We start from the raw sequence: 20,326 nt of genomic DNA, 5'->3' as shown, positions 1-20,326 counted from the left end.
CCCAACAGAACTCTGAACTTTAGCTTGTCTCAGTCTCTGGAGCAGAGTATGGTCCAACACGTACGGACTTCAGCCTCATCCCTACCTAACAGAAGAAAAGAAGCCTTGCCCACTGTACAACATTTAATACTAGGAAAACCATCTCTGGAGATGGTCTAGTGGGTTTATATACCTGTTTGCAGAGACTGACAGAATTCTTACCTTTTTCCTAATGTTTCAACAGAACTACTTATTATTTAAGCAGAGAAGTAGACGGAGTAGTCAAATGAGCTGTTTTTCCTGCAGGGCAAAGGTGCCTTTTAGAAACAGATACAGAAATACTTCTGAGTGCATTCACTTAACTTTGAAGTTTTGCACAATTTTTAGTCAGAACCCAATTGAATTATGGTTTACTTCATTTATACGTTGTATTTCCCAGTGGACATTACCTCATCAAAGAATAATTTTTGGGCTTCTCCAACCAATTTCACTGCTCCATTAGAGAAAAATCTAACAATTCACAAAGGGAAAAAAAAAAAGCTCAGCAGCCACCTGTCAAAACACTAGAATTATTTTAAAAATCTGAAATTGAGTTTGGAGTATCAGCATGTCTATGGTAAATTTCTACTTAATGTCACATTCCATGGAGTGTAAAAAGTTATTAATAAATGTTATTTTTTGTAAAATTTTAATAAAAAATGATGCTTTGCAATTTCACATTCTGAAGAGCTAAAAAACACAAGACACTTATTTACATTTCATAACAAGGAAAAAGTACAAATTACTATACAAAATGCAGTACCATCTCAAGAAAAACAAGTTTCTTTAAAGGTCTAGCAGCTAGGACATCAAAACTATTTTCTGAAGAGACACCACTTTTAAGGACTACATATCAATAACTGAACCATCCTCTTCTTCAACTAAGTTAGAAGCACTCCCATAACAATTATGACTAACGTTACTATCATTACTTTTAATTTTGGCTGATACAAATATAACCTCATAATAAAGATACTGAATTTATAACAAACCAAATTCAATATATATTCTTTCCCTTGAGGTTTCTGCCACAGAACTTTCAAAATGAGAGAAGTATAGAAACTTCTTAAGGAAACAAGCCTGGCAAAAGCTGAGTAAGTTCAGAGTTTTACAAAAGCCCTGTATTTGTAAACATTCAGGCATTGCAGGTGTTTAAAGTTCTTTCAGAATTATACATATGGCAACCACTGTATGCTATCTGATACAGATGATTTAGAGTGGAACTAGTTCAGCACAAGCTGAACCCAGGGAATGCTAAATTTCAATTCACAGTTCTATCTGAAACATGCAAGCACATTCTGATATGCAAAAGGATCTGTGACACATTTTTACTTTTAAAAACATGGAAGATCATACTATCTGGATGAAAAATTTAAAAGATCAGCTCAGTCAGACTCTTAACTACTGATCAAGTCAACTGGGAGACAGTCACCTCCAAGCATTTGGGTGCTTGAGCTATAAAAAGATAATTCACAAGTTTCATGTATGGATGAATCTGATTCTACTAGAATTTCAGACTGTGCGATCGCTGTGATACCTAGAGTAAAACGTAAGTCATATCTTGGACGTATTTCTGATAAAACAGGTGAGAACCTAAAGCATTTTATTTAATGTAGTGAAGACTAATGCAAGCCTCCTACATTATACCATGACCTTTAAAAAGCTGATAGCTATTTATTGATTTGAAAGCCAACCCAAAGAACAGACATCAGATCACAAAGTAATCTGACATCAATAAATCTGCAGTAGTTGTACTGGAGAAGTGACAGAAAAATGCTTCAAATTGAATGCTGACAGCTTTTACCAATGTAATGCTTCAGGATCATACAGTTACTGTTAAAAGGGGATCGTGTAAAAGTTTTAATCCCATTTTTCATCAAGGGGGAAAAAGAAAGCACATCATCAGTGAAAAGTAATAAGAAAAAACATTAGTCAAGTGCCCAAACAGTTTTTACATTCATTTGAACCCATGTCTCTGAAAAGGTTAAATATCCTGGGTCTGGAAAGGTATGGTCCAGTAGCGTTAGGTTTAAAAATCTGTTACTTTAATCCATGAGTATACTGTATGATTAGTAGAAAATCTTTAGCAGACACAAAAAAAAATGAAAGATGAAACTGCAGCAAGAGAGCATGACAAACCTGAGAGATCTATTAGTGCATAAATCTGCTTAAAAACTAAAAAGATAGAAAGAGAGCTAACAAACTACAATAAAAGTTATGTCTTTAAAGCAGTAAGTTGTAACAGGGTGGGAAATGTTTAATATGCACATATGCCTGCAAAGGGGTCACTATCTTTCTGAAAATAAAGAGCTATTCTTTTTCATAGCATCAGATCTATGGTAAAAAGCCATCAATTGTTTGTTTGATTTTTAATATTATGCTTTTCCCACCCTGGCAGAGAATAAACATGAATTTAGAAGCACAATAGAAGTGAAAAACAAAGAAGAGGAGAGATAGAAAGCAGCAGAGAAAGACAGAAAAGGTGAATACAGAGCTACAGAAGTGTTTATTGAGCATGCTACAGAGGTAAGCAGAGTACACACAAAATGAAATTAAACAACCGTCAAACCTCCCAACTTTGTTAGAAAATTAATTTTTAATTGTGCCACTTCCAAACTATACTGAACTTTACAATTCTAAGGATGTAAAAACTCAACTAATAGAAAATATACATGACCATTTTTTTTTTTCTACATAGATAACAGAATCTATGAATCCTGAAACTAAGTACATCAATTTTAAAAAGTATTGGTCATTTAAACAGAATCAAGGTAACAGTTCAGACTGACAGAACTGCTTTAAATTAACTGGATCTGTAGATTCTGAGCCATGTTTATAGTAAAGTCAGATCAATTTCTAAATATAAAATATTTTAAAGAGATTTATTAAAACTGAATATTACAATGCAAGGTAAATTAAGACTAAAGGCACATAAACTTTGGTCCCACCTGGTTGTCAGTTTTAAGAAACTGCCACAAAATTTCCTGCAAGCCATTTGCAGCAAACTTTCTTCCTCGCTGAAAAATACATGCACCACTTCCTGAACTAGCTTGACCAGTCTGTACATGCTCAGAAATCCACAACCATATTCCATATCTTAATTACAAACTAAAGATGGCAATATATATTGAAATGCACATAAGTCATGTCAACTTCAAAAACATCTACGAAAAATATTCAGCCACAAACAAGACATTACTTAGTGCTGACATTTATATGATACATCCCACAAGAGTGTGTACAAAAAGGTTAAGATTCCACAATGCTTTTCACGTAGGGCTTAAAGTCACAGAAGTCACTTTTTGTCCTTTAAGAAATTAATATTCTGTACTTATTAATTTTAACTAATGCCTACATTCATAACTGAATCTAGACCAGAATCATGAAATACAAAAGGCCTTTTTAAAAAAAGAGCACAAAGCAAGAAGTAGCAGAAATCAAGTAACGTCATTTTACTCTTTCAGTGTAATGCATCTTATCCAATTAAAAAGAAAAATAAGTGACAAGCCAGCATATAAAGAAATCTCTCAAGCAGGAGAAACAAAAGCTTAACCTTTTTACACACCCCTGCCTAAACATATTTAAATCATCATGTAACAATGTGCCCCAGACAACCAAATTTGCTTTTACTAGTTATGCAATTCCAGCAGTACTAGTTTTCCTTTTTAAGGCACGTACGTCAACTAAGTTGAAAAACTGTGGTATTAACTTGAAAACTTTTAAACGAAATGATGTTTTATCTAAACAACAGCTGAACAACAGCAGTTAGTATCACTGCTTTTTAATTTTTTTTTTTTATTTTTTATTATTTTTTAGAACAACCAAGGAATGATAACAGCATGAAAAAAAAAAAAAAACAACCCCCAAAAAAACAGAAGACAAACTCTGGTCCCCACTTTCCTGAACAGTCAATAGGTGACAACATCAAACAATGCAATACACCCTCTCTTCCAATCTGACATCTTAAATAGTTGACTTGGAGAAAGAAACTCTCAGATGGTGATTTTCTCCCAGATTATAATTGTGAAGATCAATCAAAGCCTGAATAGCTTCTTCTACTGTTGACATCTGAAGAAGGGCCATCTTGTGATCTCTTCTGAAACAAAATAACGGCATTAGGAACTTGAACACTACATGGGTTGCCCCTACTGTTTGCTCTCCACTATGCATTTTTCCTGAAGACATGATCCCAAAATGCGCTTAGGCAGTGTTTTGCTAAGAACTATGTACAGAAAAGGTACTTACTGAAAAAATTTAAATGCTTTCACAGTGCCTCCAGTGTTAGCAAACAATGTGCGTAGATCATCTTCTGCTACTGATGGTCTACAGGAAGAAAGAAAATAAACATTAAGCAAGAAATTATTAGTCGCTGTGATTCACGTTAATACTACAGGCTTACTGACAGCCAACACTTACGGAATATTGGACAGATGAAGTGTCGCAGAAGGAGGGAATATATTTTGAAAGTTCTTTGAACCAGGTTTTTTGAAGCGATGCAGAGGTGAGTTACCAAAATCTTTAGTCAGCCCTTGGTCATCAAGTCCCTCTCGAGGTAGTTGTACTGTCTGATGTTTGGAAAGGGTAACCCGAATAATCTTTCCATACATTTTTTGTCCATTCAGATGGCTCATGGCTGAAAAAGACAAGATTACTCAATTGAGTGTTACTTTTCAATAGTTTGTGGTATATCACACAAGTAAACAAGAAAAACACCCAAGCAAACCAAATGGTCAATGTATTAAAAAAACGAAGTCAAGAACGAGGTCTGCAGAATCTGCATGAGTATTTGATTTCATTTAAAGACCATCGCACGTGATTCAGCTGTTGAATCAATTTAAGATATCGTGCAGACCTTCTGGAAAACAAGTGAATGCAATAAGATTTTGAATCTTGTGGGTAACCAGGATACAAGACAAACTGACAAATATAAACACGCTTAGTTCACCTGATTTTACACAGCATAATTTCAAGTACTTGGACTAAGGGGAATACAAACAGAAAGCTCATCTTACCCAGCTGTGACTGGTTTCCATCAGCCATCTGTATAAGAGCACTGTCTTTCTTATTGTATAAAATCTTCACACGCTGCACATCACCATAAACACCTTTACAAAGTCAAAGGTAACCCAAAAAAAGAGTTCATTTTAAAGCCAGCCACCTCAATAGTATCTTTCGACATATCAATGGAACACTCAGACAACAAGATCACTCACTCAAACTCAACACTCTCACAAATGAATAAAGGAGATAAAGATTTTGAATAGTGAATTTTGAAAAGAATAATTTCTGATAAACCCTCAAAGCTATGTGAATGATATTAAATTAAAGACCATGCAAAATATATTAGCATGCATTAAAAGAAAATCTGTGTCTATGGAGAGTTTTAAACAGCAAAAGAAAAATAGCAAAAGATTTACTATCCAACTTTAAGCCAAAGTGCTAGCTACAAATAAGAATTAAGGTGAAACAAAAAAAAAACAAACAAAAACCAAAATCAAATCAATAATAAAAGTATAGTGCTAACAATAACATACCGAAGAGGGTAAACAGACTTTGGGGCGTAACCATCTTTAGAAGGAGAGAAGAGCAAGCAGCGTAAGACAAGAAGAGAGAAGAGTCGAGGAAGAGCGGAGATGAACAGATCATCCATAACGAAGGGTGGTTCCCGCAGAATGGTGAGGTGGTCATGGATCATGGTTTCAAGGCGGTTAATTGGGGCAAGTTGGTCCGAGGAACATTTTGTTCAAGCACAGAAGCATGAACACAGGGAATGAAGACAGGGAACATAGACAAAAGACGAGGAGAAGGGTAAGACGGGGAAGGGCATGGGAATTTGGGTAAAGACAAGGAAAGGGAAGTTGAACACAAAGGGAAAAGGATGAAATGGGGAAGGGAGTACAGCAATGCAGAAGAAAAAAAAAAAAGGAAGTGGGGAACAAAAAAAAAAATAGGTCAGTACATAGGAAATGCAGGAATTTGGTCAGAAAATGGTTGGTTTATGTACTGTACAAGAAAAACTGAGTAAAATGTAGTCACCCAAGACAAATATGGGTAAAGTACATTCATATCAAGAGTAAACTACACCATTTCATCTCAACATGAAAATAAATAAATAAAAAAGCATGCAATAGAAATTTTAAACTCTGAACTTTAACTGCGTAAGCATGGCTGGTTATGAAATGCAGGCAAAAAATCTTTCGAAATGGCGCTCTGATCTGAAACATTTTAACATGCAAGACTGTGGATGACAAAATAGTACCAGATGATAAAAAAAGCTTAATGATTTACAGTGACAGAGGCCGTTAAAAATGGAACAGCTAGACTGATACAAACTTCCCACATTTCATACCAGCTTTCACAGCCATCAAAATAAATGTAAAGGACAGTAAAAATGCAAAACTAAACAAACCCCTTTAGATTTCAGAGTTAGTGAGAAAGATACAGTTAAGGTGAAAATGCTTTGCCACTTTTTTTTTATTTTAAGACAAATGAATAACTGCAAGGAAAAAAAAAATTACTAAGAGAGACTGGAAGAGTGCCTCGTCAAGATCTTTGGGAGAACCTTCAAAGAAAAATGTGTTAGTAGTTCACATAAATTAAGACCTTAAAATGTGACATATAAGCATGAAATGAAACAGCAAACAATGAGAAGAAACAACAAATTCTAGTTTATGTGATTATAGCTGTAAAAGAAAGCATAGTTGCTATTTTGTAAAAATAAAGCTTTCAACTCAAATGTCAAACATGCAGTAGTTACCAAATTTTTCTTAAAAAAAAAAAAAAAGGTAGCCAACTATCAAAAGACATTTAAAGTTGTTAGCTACCTGGGAAAACAGAAATATTTAACAATAATAGCTTTAAAATTAATTTTGTGGTATTATTAAAAAAATCACAGCAAAAATACATTTGAGCTTAAAATCCAAATGTAAAAGGCCAAATGCAAAGAAACGATAAAATACTGACAAATGAAGTGTGACTAAAGGGGGGGTGGTGTGTGGAAATTAATTATTTCACTGACCTCTTCATTTAAATTGCTAACCAAGAGGACGGTATTGCCACCAGCTGAAACTCCAGGCATTCCCACACGGCCAGCAGCAGCAGCTGCAGCTGCAGCAGCAGCATTTGGAATAGCCAAAGGACTCAGAGCTCCTGGAACAGCTGCAACAGGAAGCCCTAATTTTAAAATAAAGCATATTTTACGAAACACACACAAGTCATTATTTTTTTTTTAAAAAAGTACCTATATCAGTGCAAGCGTTGCATACAACACCCTACAAAGCAGATTTTTCCACTGTTAAAGCTGGCCAAAGGGTTGTGAAATTAGTTGTTAAATTAACATAGGGAAATGTGAAGTCTTTACAGAGATGAAGTCTTCAAAGTTATGAGATGTGCAAAGTATTCTTTTCAAATAAACATTCCTGTGCGCCAAAACTGTTTCCAGTGTACTCCAAAATGAATCAAGTGTCTAATTTATCTAAAGTACATGTTGATCGAATCAGTAAGAATAAACACTAACTGTGCTCTCTACATCGTTACATCCTTATTTGCCGTCACCCTTTGAGAGTTATTCCTCACTTCAGTTTGATGCTTCCAACTGAATATGCAACATTGGAGCTGCTCATGTGACCTCTCTCACAGCCTAGGCACAAATAAGGTGAGGAGGTAACCTTCTAAATTCAAGATTCTAGGTAGCACGACAGGTTATGCTTTGTGGCTTCCGAAATCCAATTCCCTGAAGCAGCATGTTACTGTTACCTGAACCTTCAGCTGTGCTTTTATTTTTCTTTTTTCCAAGGAAACTCCAGCCCTGTAGAGACCTGCTGCTTCTGCTTGGTCACGTCACCGGGGTACTAGGTGACTGTGTGGTATTCACAGGATCTATGAAAAGTTCTTGTGATACGTATGAAGTATATGTAGTTTATATAGGGACAGCTTGATCATATTTGGTCAAAATTTTATTTGCACATTTTACAGAGCTCAGTAGAAGGATACAAACAAAAAAATGTGTAAAATAAAGAAGGAATTATAACTTTTGTATTTTACTTCTTTCTACTGCAATTGTTTTTGTCAAAACTTCTAATGTTTATACAATCACGCTAAGCTAACAACTTCTGACCAGTCTAAAGATAAAGTTTACACTATGTACCTAAGATTTCCTTTCCTTCCCACATTAAGTTTTATTTCAAAGGAAGCCATAAGAGAAAATAAAGTTCTTCAGTTTTAGTCAATGCCCAAATACCAACCAGATAATAGTAAATATATTCAACCATTAAAAGAGAATAATCCTATATTTAGTATAGAAAGGGAAAATATAGGAGTACAAACCAGGGGGACGGGAGGAGAGATAATCAAGGTTACTATTTTTTTTTTCCTATTTCATCAAAGAGTTTTCTATCTTCATGCCAATTCTTCATTTACCTTATGTTACTCTTACACATTTGTGAAAAACAAGTAATAAAAAAGACAGATTTTTGGAGGCTGAACAAATGACCCCTCAAAAGGAACAGGACATCCATCACTACTTTGTGATAGTGCTTAACATTATTACTGATCAAGCTCTGAAAAATAATTTTGTGGTTATTTCCTGTCAAAGCAGATACAGGAGAAAAAAAAAAACCCAAACAGTACGTGTTCTAAGAAAGGAAATTAAAGATATGGAATGCTTTCCGATAAAGTTTAAAAGATTAAAAATTTTAGCATTCAGAGGTCAAACCAGAGGAAAAGAAAGTTCTGAGCCATGACAATTCTAGTCATCTCTCATGCCACAAGACAAAGGGAAAATTCTACTTGAATCAAAAGGTAACAATTATCTTCTATTGCATTATATGCGGTATTTGTGGGACTGACAATAAAAACAACAACAAAAAAACTTGAAGAAAAACAAGATGTGTTTTTCCTCCTTCATCCATCCTGTAAAAACACTTACTAGATTTGAGACACTAGCAGATAGTCTATGGAAACAACAGCCAGTTATATTAAATAGGCAATCAAGCAACATATAATATGCTTCATCACATAAGCCAAGCACTAGCTCTGTGGAGGTCGGGAGAGCACTGCCCCAGGTATGCTTCTGTATGATAATTCATTATGAGGGCTGTAGAGTTTCCACCACAGAACACAGAAGTAACACTAACTGTCAGAGAAAGGACAGGAAATTAAGATGGACCACTGCTAGTCCAAACAGCAATTTTGTTTCTCAAAACCCATTTTGTGTGAGAAGAAAGTGTAATGCTATATACTTATATATTTGAATACCAAGACAAAAAGCTAACAAAAATATAATGCATGTTTTGCTCTCACGTTAAAGCTGAATTTTGCTTTCAAGAAAAAAACAATTAAAGGACACAGTTAAAGTACGTAACCCTGTGGAAGAAGTTTATTCCCAAAATCAGATTAAAATGCACAATACCAAATGAAACTCAAACAGCTTTAAAAAAAAATCCAGTTCTTTTGTAAAAAACTGCTTTGGAAATGTACTTGAGTGCTGTGTATTGAATATGCTGAATGTCATGTTTGTCTGCACAGGTCAGACAGACAAAAATGGGAAGAATGACGTTAAGGTCTGACAGATGTCCACTTGGTAGGTCAATAGCAACCATTTAGGTATTAGAAAATGCCAAGATAGTAGAGCATTCAAATCTAGTGAGTCTGTGCACCTCTGCCTAACCTTAGAGGCTTTAGGCCAGCCCAGTATTTTTAAGAATAAGGAGTCTAAAGGACTCAAGTTTTTATGGCTCTTTCCATAGAGAAGAAATCATAGCAGAGTAATTCATACTTTAAAAGGCAAAAAATGTCACAGTATCAGACTCTCTACAGGACATTACTTGACGCCACCAAAGAAGTTAAAAAAAGGAGATTAATTCAACACCATTCATACAAAAATATTTTCAATAATTATCCTTTGAAACAGATTAATTTGTTAAGAATCATAAGAGGCATTAATGGAAAGTGTTAATAAAGGCAGGCAGCAATGACAGCAAGGGATAAAGCTGTGGGAGCCCGAACCACAACAATGTATTTTCAGTTACAATATTAAACAAATATCTAAATCGGTGTTTAAAGTATTATAATTGCAAATATTAATATGTAATCAGCAGTTCTTATTTTTAATATTTTGTTAGTTTCAGTTCAGTATAATATAGTTGTTTATTCAAAGACTTTTTTTCTTTTCTGCAAGATCTCCTGTAACTTTGGGAATGGGGGAAGGGAGGGAAAATGTGTATCTTTTCATATGAGACAAGAAAAAAACCCCAACCAACCATCTGCCTCCGGTAACTCATTTACAACCAGCCCATTCTGTCCATTACTGATTTTATCCTTCTCTCCAAAAGAAAACAAGACTTATTGAAAAGACGTCCAATTTACAGTTGCATAATTTTCTGACACCTTATTTCATCATACCCAAGAAGACAGTATGAGAATGAGTAATGATGCATGCAGGCTAGGATCATCTCTTTGATATGCACTTTGCTTTGCTATTCTGATTTAAGCAAGTACAAAAATTTTAATAAGTCAAAATAAGAACAATTTGTATTATTACTTAGTTATCATGCAATACATTGCTTAAGACCTGAGGACTTATCTGTTATCTATTTAGAAATGTTACCTATTTTGTCAACATGATCAAGTATTAGAAAGCTTTGACACTAGCTTCCAACAATTACAGGTAACAGGATTTTGCTTTCTTTAGATATTAACGTAAACATACAAATATTATACACCTTTTTCCTAGCCTTTTGAGGTCTTTTTCCCCAATGAAATTTAAACACAGTGCATCATATTATTCATTCTTCTTCACTGTATCTTTTTGCATGAATTCTGGAATGCAAATTAGTAATGCCATTTTAATAAGAGGCAAATGACAGCTATACTAAAAATGTATGAAGTTATGTGTGAAAACCATAAGCACTAGGAGTAGCCATCTTAATGTAGGTATACATAACTGTGACTGAGACAGGATTTAGTCCCTAGTCCCGTTATGAAACTTTGTGACTTTACACCAAGGTATCGCCATCTTTTTGTAATTGTTATTTGCTTGCTTCTTATGCTCAGCCTGAATGGGTTTGGGAGAGAAAAAGTTCTTTTAAAATATCTGCATAATATGAAGCTGCAAGTGTCACTATGCTACCTCATCAAGTTACATTTACTGAAGAGGAGGGTTATTTCCATCCAGAGGGAAACTGAGATAGGTAATAGTTTAGTATTAATACAGATTTAAACCTAAACCTCAGTTCTGGCATTAGTTACAGTATACTGTTAAAAAACCAGCAACAAAAAGGCACCCAAATCGTATGACTATTCAGCGCATAAAAGCGTAAGGTAAGCACAAGTCAGAACTGAGCCTTTACTACATTTTCTGTCAGAGATTCTCAGCTGTAGCAATAATTTTAACAAGAATGCCACAGGTTCAACTTCTGGCATTCTTTTTGAGCACGCAGAAAAACCTGAAGAGCACTGCATTAAGCTCAAAATGGAGCTCCACTCTTTCATGGAGAAATACGCTGTTTGGGAACCATGAGTGAACAGGGCATGGCAAAGATACTGAGTGCGCTCTGAAGAGATCTTTATCTACACTACAGATACAAGAATTCTAAAGGCAAATAAAAGGAAACAAAATATTAAGATAAAAAAGCAGGGGGAAGGTCACTGCTATCATTCTTCTGTATTTCATGCATCATAGTTTGCTAACCTCCATCTTATAACTCTCTGAAATTTTAAGCGTTCTCACCCTTCTCTTTCTGAGTACCTGAATAAAACTGCAGCTATAAATTGCATGCACAGGCATCCATTTAGGCTTTTGAGGTTTTTTTCTCTTTTGTCCTTTCTTATTTATGTCACTTATATTTTGTGCCTTTTTGCACAGTAAGCAGCCTCGAATGAGAACGCTGTTCTTCCATATTCCAACACGCACCATTCTCATTTTGTCAACTACCGAAATGGCTAAGGCTCCAATAGTACTAGGAGCCTTTTTGTAAAGTTTTACAGCCTCAGACCTCAAACTCTGTAAAAACAAAGGCAACAAGGAAAAACCCCAACAACAACAAACAAAGAAGTGATCACTGCATAATCATCCCCATTTGACAGATGATCAAGTTACCAGACACCAGGCTCAGCCAACTGGGCAGTTAGAAAATCTATCCAGTTCCTTTAAGTCTTTCAGAACAACCAATGCTTTTACAGAGGAAAAAAACCAACCATCATATATGATCTCCACTACTCAAAATAAACATGACCGACTTCACTGATGCCCTGAAAATGTTTCACAGCTGCAATGAAAGTTACCCATGTTATGCACCTTTTATTTTCCTGCCACTTCGAAAAGCAGGACATTTAACTAGGCCCATCCACAGAGTGCGAATTAAAATTTTGAATTGGCTAAAACAACCTTCTTCATAATTTTACTAGCAAAAGCATTTAATATTCACAAGAGTCTGATTAAAATCCAAAGGTCAGAAAGCTTATGCAGCTTTGTAGACAAAAGTTACAGAAGCATCTAGTGACTTTCAAGCCTAAAACACTTGAACATAAAGCCCACTATCCTCAGAGTATGATTCCATTATGCTAAACAAATTAAAGCTGTTAATTTGATGCACAGCTATTATAAGCATTATATAGAAAGAAATACCTTAGTAAACCTGAGACTGGAAAGCAGCTTCTCAGGATTCAGGAAAATGCAGTTACCTAAGTAATGCTGCATTTGGCACTGTTTTGTAAATCACGACTCTACTTTCCTAAATCCTTGCCTTACAACACCTAATATGATGGGTCTCATTAATAAGCAGCTTCTTTACATTTTGTCTCCTTAATACTCATACTGCAGCTCAGCTGTGCTGACATAAGAATTACTAACTGCCTCAAGGGTGTTTCTACAGCACTTATCTCTATGGTGTCAAGCTTGTTCACAAACATTCACCCATCTTCCCTATCAATCCATGAAATGAGACTTCACTTTTTAAAATGATGGCAAGTTCAAAGAGGAAAAAAGAAAATTAACTTTGCAAGGCTCTTCAGAGACTTTAGACCCTTGTGGTATTTTTTACTTTCCAAAACTGCTGTAGCTGCAAGTGATACACCATTTTGCAAGTCATACTGGAGTATGTGAAGCACTCCAAAACTTGGGGGAGGTGTGTGTGTGTGTAATTTACAACTAGGTATGAAACGTATCCTTCTAGTAATCTGATTTTGGAAAAGGGCAGGTACAGTGTTTTAACTACAATATTCACCCTTCTGGGCTCACATAATTCACTAACTGCCTTCTGACTTCTGTAACACACAGAGAGCAGAGGTCCCTCTTTACTACACTAACTCTTAGTCCAAGCTGGCCCATCCTGTAAAAAAACATGGCATGAAATCTATGCAGTTCCTAAATTTTCTTGAATCAAAAAATGGGAAAAAATGAAAGAAAAAAAAAAGATAAAAAAAGGCTAAGTGGAAACAACAACGATCACAAGAGAATACATCAGGTTTTATAAAATTCATGAAAGTACACCTGAATATACTATTATATTTTGAAGAGTGAAAGGTGTTCTCACCAAAGAATACCAACATGACAAAAGTAGGAGTGGAACTTATGCAATTAATTCTGGTAAATAAAAAAAATAAATTACAAATTTCTCCCAAAGCATGCATTAATGATTTTACTGATAGACAGAAGATATATTTACTGATAGACAGAAGATATATTTATCTGCACGTTTCTCAGAGCATTTCACCTGCTACTTCTGATGAACTCAAAAGCTGACAGGATTAGAACCCACACGCCATAGCACTAGAACTGCAAATACAGATTTTTTTATTTTTTTTTTTTAATTTTAGGAAAGATTCTGTCCTAATTGAAGGGAGCAAATAAAATGTTATTTTAAAAATCTGATATTACAGATAAGCATTAGCACGAATTAGCATGATCATGTTAAGTCTGCTACAAACGGGTGGGAGGGTAGGCAAGGTGGGCTGTAGCAGCTGACAGGAACCTAGGAAAGAGGGACAGGCAGAGGTGGGAAAAGCAGGACTAACTTGACTTTTCCTTATACTTTGTGCATTGCTCATGTTGTCATGCATTCTCTCGTTCATCAAGCAGGACTTCTAAAGACAATATAATTGTTACTACAATTCAGATCACAATATAAACTGGACCTTGAATAGGCCTTTGGACACTATCACAGTTTAAGATCTCGAATTGCTAGACGGACTAATAAACATTTTCAGCAAGTGCCTTTGCAATAAAAATGACCGACATCAGAATCCTACCTAGAAGAGATGTCTCCTTTGCAAATGCTGCAGCAATTGCTGGGTCCAGTGCTGGCTGTCCATCTCCAGATGGAAGATCAGGACGAGTGTAGTCCCTGCTTTTATCGTTGTTGTACTTGACATTCAAATTCACCAATTTGGAAAAATCAATCCGCAGGGTACAGCAAGCATTATATATGTTTTGACCATCTAAGGCCTGGAAAAGGAGTCAATTTATTTAAAAAAAATACACAATACAGGTTGGTTGCACAACATTTTTTTTAAAAAAAAAAACAAGGTCAGTGTACAGATATTTATCCGTTCTTACTGTCTAGCTTAAAACCAATTAAGATTAAAATGCATTAACCTCTCTTAATGTGATTCCAGGAAGCTCAATGTTTACTCCTCTTACCTAGAAACTGTTTATATAGCAAAGTGTATGAACATATTTTAATGTGGTCAAGCTTAAAAGTTAGTCTGTTGAATATAGTTAGTTAACCTGTATTTCATAGTACACCATTAATTCAGACATAAAGCCAAATAACTTTATAAAAAAAATATCAAAAATATTCACATAAGTACTTTTTTTATGTAGAAAATTTACCTGAGGAAAACAAAACACAAAATGTAGACTTAAATACCTTGTTAGACAGCTATCTGTTAAAGCAGAATACTTAAATTGTTCCTGCATGTTTTCCTTCTCCCCTTAATTAGTAATTATTCCCATTAGTGCCAAAATTGACAAAAAAAGCAACTTTATCTGCTAACGTTAGTAACACTTTTTGAAAAAAAAAAAAAAAAATAAAAAAAACCAACACACACACAAAGCAACCCACACCAAAATTGTTACTTCTGAAGGGATGCCTATTAACAGTAAAATTCACATGAACTCTTACCATGACACTACTGAAAACGCTCCCTAAAAAGCCCTTATTATACCCGTTTTGTCCATATTCAAAATATACCAGGCCAATTGATATGCTTGGATTTTATTCCATTTACATTTTGGACATATCTTCCTTTCACTTGCAGCACTAACAGTTAAATATGAGAGATTTTTTAAAAAATTGAAGTTTTCATAACTAAGTTGGCTTATATTCTTCAGAAATGCCAGGAAGACACAACTCATGTTAGAAATTAATCCATTCAATCAAGTCATCATGTTAAATATAGAACTACCTTGTACATACAGATGGTGGAAAAAACCAAATATATCACACTTTCAAATACAAAAATCAGATTTTTTTTCTCTTGATTCATACTGGACTAAAACATGCCCCTTGAGGACCTGAACTGGCTCTTGCACAGTTCACTTGGTTACATCTGTAATGCACTTTCCAACACATTCAAATTCTGGTAGAACTTAATATTTTCCACACTGCACAAACCTAGTGTGCCTGGCTGGGTGTGTAGGTAATGCAGCTATTTTCATACAGTGATGCATCTGAAACCTGAACATCCTGCAGACACCCCTCTGCTAGGTCTGGGCCAGAAAGGCTGTCTCTTCCTCCAAAATTTATTATCAGAAGCTGACATTTCCAGGGCTCATAAGATCTCTTAAAAGAATTACTACCATTAGCAGCCAATGTACAAGAATATGTAAGTCAGTATTATTAGAACTTCCAAGTAATGGGAAAATAATAGTAACGAAAAAAAAGGTGGAGAAATCTGACCGATCTAGACATTATCTCAACAAACATTTATCAGTTAAAAAGGAACTCTTGTGCTTGAAACTCAGCTTAATCAATTTTTTCTATGATACTGGCAAAGCAAAACCTACAGTCCCGATTGATAGTATCACAGAATCATAGAACAACAGGTTGGAAGGGATCTCAAGGATCATCTGGTTCCAACTTTTCTTGGCAAAAGCATGATCTGGGCCAGATGGCCCAGCACCCTGTCAAGCTAAACCTTTTAAGTGTCCAGTGTGGGGGGATCCACCACTTCCCTGAGCTTACTCCAATGGCTGATTGTTCTCACTGTGAAAAATCTTCCTCTTGGGTCCAATCAGAATCTCCACAGGATTAGCTTGTATGCATTACCCATTGTCTTTTCCACGTATCTCCTTGTAAAAAGGGAGACTCCATCTTCTCTGCAGCCACACTTTAAATACTGGAACGTGGTGATAAGATGTTCCCTAAGCCTTCTTCTCTCAGAGCTGAACAAAGCCAATTCTCTCAGCCTTTCCTCATACAGCAGCTTCCAAGTCCTTTCATCATGTCTGTGGGCCTTCCCTGGATCCTCTCTTTTGCATAATGGGGACCAAAACCGAACACAGTATTGCAGGTGTGGCCTGACAGGCACCAAGTCAAGTGGGATACTGATTCTTTATCTCTGCTGGTGATGCCCTTGTTGATGCAACACAGCATTGTGTTGGCTTGCTTTGCCACTGCAGCACACTGTTCGCTCACAGACTTGACAGATTCACAAAATTCAAATGCATGGCATATAATGAGAGGACTTAAAGCTGTATTGTTGTGGTGGTGGTGGTGGGCAGCACCATTACAGAATAGAGAATTTGCTAGTTCTTTTACACACAGTTGCAAAGCAGAATCCAAGACTCCTAATGTTGGTACTTGGGAAAAGAATCTCACTTGAACACTTAAATCTAAAAAAGGCTTCCCATGGATGGCAAGGGAAACAACCAGAACAGAAGGTTGAACAAATAAGAGAAAGGTGCCCACATGGCGACTCTCACCCATCTAGCTTGCGTTCACAAAGGTCTGACCTGACCCGGGCCCAGCTCCAGGGAGAGTCAGGAGGTCTCTCCTTAAGCAGGAAGCTCTATGGAATGCACTCCACAGAGCAGATGCCCCTCCCTTCCTGCAAGTGGTCCCAGCTTTTATCCCCAAGCAGACACCTGACCTTTGTCAACTCAATGCAGGACCCCTGGGGCTCATTTCCCTTATGGCTCTCCCTGCAGGGCCGGCCGCACCCTGGGGGGAAGCTATAAGGCAAACTCACCACCTCTTTATGAAGGGCTGTGGCAATCACCCATATGTCAACCTTAATTTGGGGCTCAGGGTTCTAACCCCAGCATTTCACACACCCTGGGAAAGGCTCCCTGCAACAGAAAAAAGTCTCTTCACCCCACCCACCTCTACCAGCAGAATCATACACCTCCAACAGCACTGAGAAAGACTACCAGCAGCTAGTGTTTTTTCAGGGTTAACTCTTCACATGTAAAGTCACACCTGTGAATTTTTGTGTCCTGAATTCCTTGTATTGCAATAAACCCCACAAACCCTGTTCCTTGCATACAGACATCCTGAAAATAGAGAAGACAGTAGCTATACTGTTAGTGAATGTACATACAGCCATTAACTCAAGGAACTCGAGTTGCTGCTAAGAAACTTCTCTTTTATACATACATTCACATGTGACACACTACCACACCAGACACGTGCTGAAACGAGGTGAAGAAGTATCATGGGACCCTTCTACAAAGCGTATCATTCTTTACCTTGCCTATGCCAAAAAATACATCACTTAAGCTGCAACAACAGAAGTATCAAAACTTACATCATCATGTGATACTAAGAGCATAATGATACTGAAACGGTCCTAGGCCACTGCCTTCCTTTCCTTCCCCTTGTTACTATCAAGTACCTTACTCTGAGGAGTCTCACTGGGACTTCCCCAAAAAAATTATTCTGATGATCACCTCCTACCAAAAGCATGTCAGCAGACAAGATTCCTGAAAAACACACACTGTGGTATTTAGGGGCACACTAACAAGATGGCTAGTAAGAACATGCAGGAGACCAATCCCTTTCTCAGTTCAGACTGACACACAACCCAAAGAGAGAGGCACATGCCTGAACTGACACAGTGACCTCAACTCCACAGTGCACTCCTTTGCATGACCTCAGCTCCACAGTGCAGACACAATCATCTGTACACATTTCTTTATGCCCAGTTAAGATGTTTTGCTAGTGGAAAAAAACAATCAACAGGGGAAAAAAAAACATCAAACCATACAACAAACAAACCCTAGGCCAAACAAACAAAAAAGATTACTCCTAATAATTAAGTATGCTGCATGGTTCTACATCAGCAATGACTGTTAAGAAAGGGAGCAAACCAGAAATAAAGAAAATTACAATAAGTTCCAAAACAGTGGAGTTGGCTGGGAAGAAGACAGCACTCCTAGACAACTACTGCAGTAGAAACATACAAAATGTTAAGAAAGGGTCTTAAGGACCAGGGTTATATTCACAAAGAATACAAAACAGGCTCATGTCTCAAGGCAGCACCTTTCACTGAAGGCAAGAATAAGCAAGGAAGGCCTAACAACACAGGAAATAGCCAAAACAGCCTGGGAAATCATAAGGATCCAGAACCGAGAGCTATGACTGTCACAGACAGTAAAAATGACCATACAGGGAATATCAACAAAATGGAGGTCTGCACCACAAAAACGTAATAATCTCATTTCTTAACAATAATGTCAAACCACCCTCTCTTTTTGCTCATAGCAACCAGAAGGATGAATGGATGAAAACTGCTGACTGAGGAAAAAAAACCCCACAGATTAAGAGGTGGGAAAAGAGACTATTCTAATGGGGAAAAAAAAAAAAAAGTTCAAAAGATAGTATTTTCTCTTGCTGCTGATGTAATCAACCACATGCAAGCTTTTCTGCAAAAAGACAGTAAGAATTTCTATCTAGTCAACATGGACTCATGACACTTGGATGTCTCATCTCCCAATGTGACTGTGGATGTTGAGAGAAGTGATAACAGCAGCAAAGGTGTCCTCAAGCATCAAAAATAATTGTTGCAAAATTTTGTAAGAGCCTGAATGACTAATGCAGCTCTCTGATGCAGCTTCATGCAGATAACAGGCCTATTGGTAGCCTCCAAAGCAGAGAATCAGCATTCCTAGAATTATTTCTTGTTTCAGGCTTCCATCACCTGGATGCAGGCCTTTCTGATATAATGGATAGCATCCACTTTGAACAAAATTAATTTCTTTTGAAATAAGTCTTGGATAAAAAAAGTTTCCGTGGCCAAAGAGTATATGTAAAACATTTCATTCTTGAAAAGCTGGTAGTTTGTTTGGTTTTTTTTTTTTTTTTTTTTGTGGTTTGTTTGTTTTTTAGATGTGCAGTTCCTTGACCAGCTGCACATACCTTACTCTCTTCTACAAAATTACCTGCTGCTGCACTTCCTGGTCTTTCTTATACTACCTACCGTTTCTGAGCACAAATTGTGCTCTTTAGGATTCAAGATGCCTGAAAATCCTCAACACAGTCATCACAGATAATTGCCCTGAAGCTATATCCCTTATCCGGAGATGTCTTTTCTTTCTGTTCTGACAATGACTACCTGCAGTCCCTATTGCGGATTTTAGGCCAATACAGGCCTAGCAAGGTTCTTTTGCAGACTGCTAGCAGTGCAGAGCCTCCCTGAAGCTGTAATTTCAAAACAACTGGAAAGAAGACACCTTTAATGTTGAGTAAAGCTTCAACAGAAGCACTATAGAGGTGCTTTGAATCATCTTCAAGAAAGTCAAGAAAGGACCAACTGTAAGAAAAGCTCTCCATTAGACCTCTGTATGTTAAATGTGTGCTGGGTCAAGATGACCATCACATACCTCAGTTAGTCCTTTATAGATGAGGCATTAATAACTGTCAACACACAAAGTACTCTTGCCCAATCTTGGATATTTACACAAAGACAACACTCTGGATTAGACAGCTGTTCAAACACTGGCACTCTGATAGTTCTGTAGTATAACAAATTACTGATATTCAAATATTTAAGTTTGCTGCTGATAATTTACTATGAAAACAGGTTATTTCTGATGCTTAGAGTATCTCCTTACACATAGACATCTCCAGGATATCACCTTTTGTTTCATTAGAAGCACAGTAGTTCAGTATGTTCTACTACTACACATTCTCAGTACTTTTTCCAGCCTATGGCTAGACTGCTGCATTGCACAGAAGCTGAAGTTTGTCATCTTCACCTTTACTTGCCACTATAATGAACTATAATGATCCAATCTGAGGGTGGTGATGAAACATGAATCAGTGTAGCCATAATCTACACTTGAACAGGAAATGAGTTTCTCACAAAG

The 20,326-nt window shown here is 36.5% G+C and overlaps 1 protein-coding gene across 4 annotated transcripts in view; it reads right to left on the bottom strand.

The window, feature by feature from the left end:
* Nucleotides 1-3,981: 3,981 nt before the first annotated feature.
* PTBP2 (polypyrimidine tract binding protein 2) overlaps nt 3,982-20,326 on the bottom strand; it is a 49,475-nt gene continuing 33,130 nt past the window's right edge. Inside the window, exons 7-13 of one of the 4 annotated variants that reach the window (XM_008946871.1) lie at nt 14,266-14,461; nt 7,037-7,176; nt 5,553-5,586; nt 5,031-5,123; nt 4,435-4,651; nt 4,264-4,341; nt 3,982-4,114 (exon numbers count right to left, since the gene is read on the bottom strand). In XM_008946871.1, the coding sequence (XP_008945119.1) occupies nt 3,982-4,114; nt 4,264-4,341; nt 4,435-4,651; nt 5,031-5,123; nt 5,553-5,586; nt 7,037-7,176; nt 14,266-14,461 (891 nt within the window). Of the gene's footprint in view, nt 4,115-4,263; nt 4,342-4,434; nt 4,652-5,030; nt 5,124-5,552; nt 5,587-7,036; nt 7,192-14,265; nt 14,462-20,326 lie in introns of all 4 variants that reach the window. The other 3 variants (XM_008946873.1, XM_008946874.1, XM_008946875.1) reach the window with 3 other exon arrangements.

Source organism: Merops nubicus, unplaced genomic scaffold (genome assembly GCF_000691845.1).
Source record: "Merops nubicus isolate BGI_N331 unplaced genomic scaffold, ASM69184v1 scaffold13449, whole genome shotgun sequence".
Lineage (NCBI taxonomy): Eukaryota > Metazoa > Chordata > Aves > Coraciiformes > Meropidae > Merops > Merops nubicus.
This window is presented reverse-complemented; position numbering and strand designations above follow the sequence as displayed.